General features: G+C 51.3%; 1 protein-coding gene across 5 annotated transcripts in view; it reads right to left on the bottom strand.

The window, feature by feature from the left end:
• TPST2 (tyrosylprotein sulfotransferase 2) overlaps positions 1-5,772 on the bottom strand; it is a 68,574-nt gene that overhangs the window by 40,264 nt on the left and 22,538 nt on the right. For 3 of the 5 annotated variants that reach the window (XM_037727685.1, XM_037727684.1, XM_017498043.2), the window contains one exon: positions 1,467-1,710. The exons of 1 other annotated variant lie outside the window; for it this stretch is intronic. In XM_037727685.1, coding sequence (XP_037583613.1) covers positions 1,467-1,516 — 50 coding nt within the window. In that variant the 5' untranslated portion in view covers positions 1,517-1,710. Of the gene's footprint in view, positions 1-1,466; positions 1,711-2,850; positions 3,440-5,772 lie in introns of those variants that run through there. One more of the 5 variants, XM_017498046.2, reaches the window with a different exon arrangement.

Below are 5,772 nucleotides of genomic sequence, written 5' to 3'. Positions count from 1 at the left end.
GATCTTGGCTCACTGCAAGCTCTGCCTCCCAGGTTCACGCGATTCTCCTGCCTCAGCTTCCCAAGTAGCTGGGATTACAGGCATGCACCACCACGCATAGCTAATTTTGTATTTTTAGTAGAGACAGGGTTTCACCATGTTGGCCAGGCTGGTCTCAAACGCCTGACCTCAAGTGATACGTCCGCCTCAGTCTCCCAGAGGGCTGGGATTACAGGCGTGAGCCATTGCGCCCGGCCACACGCTTGCTTTGACTATGAGAACGCAGCCAAATCTGATCTAGATGGAAGTCACGCGGGCTCTCTCTCTCTTCCTCCAACCACCCATCCCTTCATCTTACACTCCTCTTTCTCTCGTTCATCCACATGCTGTCCTGTCACACCTGTGGTCCTCAACCAGGGGCCATTTTGCCATTCAGGGAGCTACTGGTAATGTCCAGCGATAGTTTTGGTTGCTACAACCAGGGTTCATGTCATGGGTAGAGCCCAGGGATCCTGCTAAACATCTTACGGTGCCCCAGTAGCCCCCCAGCACAGAGAATCATCCAGTCCCAAGGTTAAGAAGCCCTGGATTCTACATAGCCTCCTGAAACTGGCTGGGTTCACTCAACGCAAGGTCTTTCCGTGTCGGCCTATGTGTTCTACCATCCAGTAAACACTGCTTGAGCACCTACTGTGTACCAGGCCCGGTTCCAGCACCGGGGCCAACTCAGTAAACAAGACAAAGCCCCGGCCTCCAGAGGGCACTGCCATCCTTGCAGAAGACAAGACCTATCCATATGCCACCCTGATAGAGCTCCCTCCCTCTCCTTAATCGTCCCAGAGCATCCCAGCAGGAACAGCACAGCATTCAGTTAGCCAAGGCCTTCCGACAGACATGGGAGCTGCTTTCATCTTCTTGCAATGACATACCATCACAAAGGACCGTGCCTCCTTGTGCCCATGCATGAAAGGTGCCCTAGGGCCTGACTAGGGTCTTAGAGGCACCAAGGCCAACCTGGGAGCCCATCAGTCCTATGCCGGAGGAGGCGCTGGACTTGTATTTTTTTTAAGACAGAGTCTTGCTCTGTCCCCCAGGCTGGAGTGCAGTGGCGTGATCTCGGCTCACTGCAAACTCTGCTCCCAGGCACAAGCAATTCTCCTGCCTCAGCCTCCCAAGCAGCTGGGACTACAGGCGCCCGCCACTACACCCAGCTAATTTTTCCATCTTTAGTAGAGACAGGGTTGTCACCATATTGGCCAGGCTGGTCTCAAACTCCCGGCCTCATGATCCATTGTGCGTGGCCCTGAACCTACATTTTAACCAGACCCCAGGCATTCCCATGCACAACACAATTTGAGAAGCACAGCTCTAGGTAACTACCTATAGGGGATGGCTGGCTCAGCCCTATATATTTCAGCAGATACTGCCGAAGCGCCCCCCGAAAAACCCTCCCACCAGCAGTCTGCACGTTCCCCTTCTGCACCAACTTTGTGTTGCCAGAGGCTGCCGTTTTTGCCAAGCTGATGATTCCTCCCATTTTCCAGCAGTGGAGACTGAGGCTGAACGAGGTGTCTAGACAACCAGCACCAGCGGCCAGTGACCTCTAAGGCCCCTCCCAGTTCTGACTTTAGGGTCTGGCCGCAGCCTGGGTGTCTCATCCCAGCCTACTGATCAACCACTCTGGCTCTCGGCAGCTGCTTGGAGCAGGAAGGAGGAAAGGTTACAGCTCACCTGGCAAAGGAAGCAGAGTTTGTATGGGAGGGGGCAGGCCCAGCGGCCTGGACATCTGTGAGTGCTACTGGCAAAGCCGCCCCTGTGCCCATTCATGTCCAGTCATGCAGGACAGAGGACCAGGCTGGGCACAGAGCAAGCCTTGCCCTGTCGCGCATAACAAGTAATGCCGGAGGGCCAAGCAGACGAGGGAAAGGACTCTGGGGCCAAGAAGCCAGATGGGACCCCAGCTTTGCTCTTACCAGTTACACATCTTAGCCTCCGTTTCCTTCCTGTAAAAATGGGCTCATATCACTCACTGCAGAAGGCTGCAGTGAACACTTATGCACAGATCAGTCAACAAACAGCAGCCACCACCTGGAGCCTTTGCTTGGGTCGGTGCTGTGACTTTATTCAACTTACTACAGCCTCAGCAGTCACTGCGACTGGCACTGTTGTTCTCCCCATTTAACAGATGGGGAAATCAAGGCCCAAAGAGGTGCAGTGGTCTGCCCTTGATAGAACACTGAGTTATAGCCACAGGAGGGGTGTCCTTGGGCCTGCAAAGTCAGAGTTACTCATCTGAATTCTGCCTCTGTGGGGCTGTGTGGCCCTGGGCAAGCTGCTTCACTTCGCTGAGCCTCCACTTCCTCGGCAGTGAAATGAGGACACAACACACAGAGCAGAGAGGGGAAGCCATCTGCAAACAGAACTGTCTGCACAGCCCCCACTGAGACTTAATAATGCCACCCCCGAAACACCCAGCCTAGGGAGACCTGTCACCCGTGGGCATCTCTGATCTTTCCTGAGCTCCAGGTACAACACAGGCCAGGCCATGCAAAGCTGGCAACCCCCAGAGAGGGAAAGCTGCTTGCTCAAGGTGACACAGCTGGTAAGTAGCACAGAGCAGAGTCAGGCAGCAAGAGGTGAGGTTTCAGACCTGAGGGCAGCACAGGCAGCAGCCAGGGTGGCGGCGAGGGTCAGGCTCAAGCTGGAGGTGTCTGGAGTGGTGACCACCAGGAGCTGGTACACTCTTGGTGGCACGGTCTCCCTCCTGCTGGCTTTTAGCTGGAAGGCTCCTTTGAAGGATCAGCCAGCCTTGCGATGGGCCTGCCTCTCCTAAATGCTCCTCCCTCTTCGGGACCCAGTCTGGTTGCTCACCTGTGGACTGGCGGCGGGCACCTCCTCTCTGGGGAATCAGAGTTTCTCTTGGTGGCTGGGGCTCAGGTCTCCCAGGCCATGCAGTCTCCCGGAGCCAGACTTGCTCTGGTCTCTGGAATCCCCTCTTGTCATTGTGACCAGAGGATGTCAGCCCCTGCCTAAAACCTGCCACACAATTCTAGCTCCTTCCTTTGGTTTTAACAGCGCCACCTGATAGAAACGCAGGGTGAGACATACTTCAAATCCTGTTTTCTAGTAGCTACATTACGGAAGTAAATTTAATTTAATAACAAATTTTGTTTGACTCAATATATACAAAATATTATCATTAATATAAACATTATGGAGATAGTTTATATTCTTTGTTTTTTAAGGACTCAGTCTTGGAAAACCTGGGGTATAACTTCTACTTTCAGCGCACCTCAATGTGGATGCTAAACTCTCAGTGGAAATAGCTCAACTGTACGGAGATTTCATAAAACTGACAGTTGACAAAATACATCCACATACCCGAACTGTTGCACACAATTAAAAATGTTCCAATTAAAAGTTTTCCAAGAACGGGATTGAGTATCTGTTCTGAAATTTAAATAGATTAAAACTTAAAATTTGGCCAGGACCGGTGGCTCATCCCTGTAATTCCAGCACTTTGGGAGGCCGAGGCAGGCAGATCACCTGAGGTCAGGAGTTCAGGACCAGCCTGGCCGACATGGTGAAACCCTACTCTACTAAAAATACAAAATTAGCCAGGCATGGTGGCAGGCGCCTGTAATCCCAGGTACTCGGGGAGCTGAGGCAAGGAGAATCACTTGAACCCAGGAAGTGGAGGTTGCAGTGAGCCGAGATCACACCATTGCACTCCAGCCTGGGTGACAGAGCAAGACTCTGTCTCAAAAAAAACAAAAAAACTTGCAATTCATTTCCTCAGCCACAGCAGTCACATTTCCAGGGCTCCGCAGCCACACGTGGTTCATGGTTCCCACAGTGGGCTTAAAGGTTAATAAACTCCTGGCCAGGCTTGGTGGCTCATGCTTGTAATCCCAGCACTTTGGGAGGCCAAGGCAGGCGAATCACCTGACATCAGGAGTTCGAGACCAGCCTGGCCAACATGGTGAAACCCCATCTCTATTAAAAATACAAAAATTAGCCGGATATGGTGGTGGGCACCTGTAATCCCAGCTGCTCGGGAGGCTGGGGCAGGAGAATCACTTGAGCCCAGGAGGCGGAGGTTGCAGTGAGCCAAGATTGCGCCACTATACTCCAGCCTGGGCTCTAAATACATACATACATACATACATACATACATACATAAACAAACTCCTTAAGGCCAGGACAACACTCCCAATCCCTCTGCTCTCCCCTCTTCCCCTGCTCACATCACATCGTAATTGTCCCTCTTGGAGTTTCGCAGTCTCTGCAATATAGACACTTGGACCAGATCATTCTCTGTGGCAGTGTGGGGTGGGGCTACCCTGTGCATTGTAGGATGGATAGCAGCATCCCTGGCCTCTACCCAGGAGATGCCAGTAGCATCCCCTCTCTGAGTCCTGATGACCAAAAATGTCCTCAGACATTACCAACTGTCCCCTGGGGCTGCAATCATCCCCATCAAGCACACTGGTCTATGGGGGAGGGGTGAGAATGGGTGAAATTAAACCAATTTTCTCCATCTCCTAGGCGCCTGTGCAGTACGTGATGCCCTAAGGTGCCCAAGCCTGTACATGAACAGAAGAGGCTTACTCCACCCTGAGACTCACCTCCTCCAGGAAGCCTTCCACAATGCCTTAGCCCGGTTAGCGTTTCTGCTGGTCTCCCACAACCCCCTGTGCTCACTCCTGGTGCAGTCCCCTCCAAGGGTAGGAAATGGGCCTTGCTCACTGTGTATTTTCAAGGCCCGGAAATTGGTATACAGACCTGAAAAACACGGATGACTTAGGCTGGAAGCCCCGCAAGGCCAGCTTTGCCCATTTTAACTCAGGGCTTCCTCACCCCAACAAAGGTGCTATACCAGTCACGGCTCCGTTTACGCACCAGACAGTGAACTAACTTCCACAGGATTGAGAGAGGGAAACTGAGGCTCACATAGATAAAGCTTGCCCTGGATTCCAAGGATCTTGAGGGTAAAAATTCCCGGTTCCTCCTCTAATGGACCAAATGAAGTCATGCATGAAAAAGGGTATTTGTAATATATATCAAGGGAATATTTATACCTAGAACATATAAAGAGTTCTGTGAAATCAATAAAAAGAAGACAGGCAACACAATAGAAAAATGGTAAAGGCTGAAGTCATATTTCATAAAAGAGGTTATCTAAGCGGTTGACAAGCATAGGAAAGGGTGCTCAAACTCATATCCATCAGGGAAACAAATGCAAATTTAAAGCACATTGTGGGATCATTATATAACTAAATAACTAAAAAAAGAAAAGGATACCAAGTGTTGGCAAGGATGTAATGGAATCAGAACTTTCGTACTCTGCTGGCGGGAGGGAAACCTGGTACAACCCCTTTGGAAAACTCTGGCTTAACCCCTGAGACAAGGCCCGAATGTGCACCTTCTCTATGACCCAGCAATTCTACTGCTGATTATCTATGCATGAGAAATGCGGTTAGCTGCACACAAAGGGCACAGATCAAAGTGTTCCCGGTGGCACGGTTGTAATTGCCCCCAACTGGAAACTCTACAAACACCCATTAGCAACAGGATGGATACATAAGGAAATACAAACAGCCGGGAGACAGAACAAGCCAGAACCTCACGCAACAGCAACACGTATGATGAGCAAAAGAAGTCGGCACGAGGCCGGGCGCGGTGGCTCAAGCCTGTAATCCCAGCACTTTGGGAGGCCGAGGCGGGTGGATCACGAGGTCAGGAGATCGAGACCATCCTGGTCAACATGGTGAAACCCCGTCTCTACTAAAA

The sequence above is a fragment of the Cebus imitator genome, unplaced genomic scaffold, assembly GCF_001604975.1.
Source record: "Cebus imitator isolate Cc_AM_T3 unplaced genomic scaffold, Cebus_imitator-1.0 Scaffold237, whole genome shotgun sequence".
Classification (NCBI taxonomy): domain Eukaryota; kingdom Metazoa; phylum Chordata; class Mammalia; order Primates; family Cebidae; genus Cebus; species Cebus imitator.
This window is presented reverse-complemented; position numbering and strand designations above follow the sequence as displayed.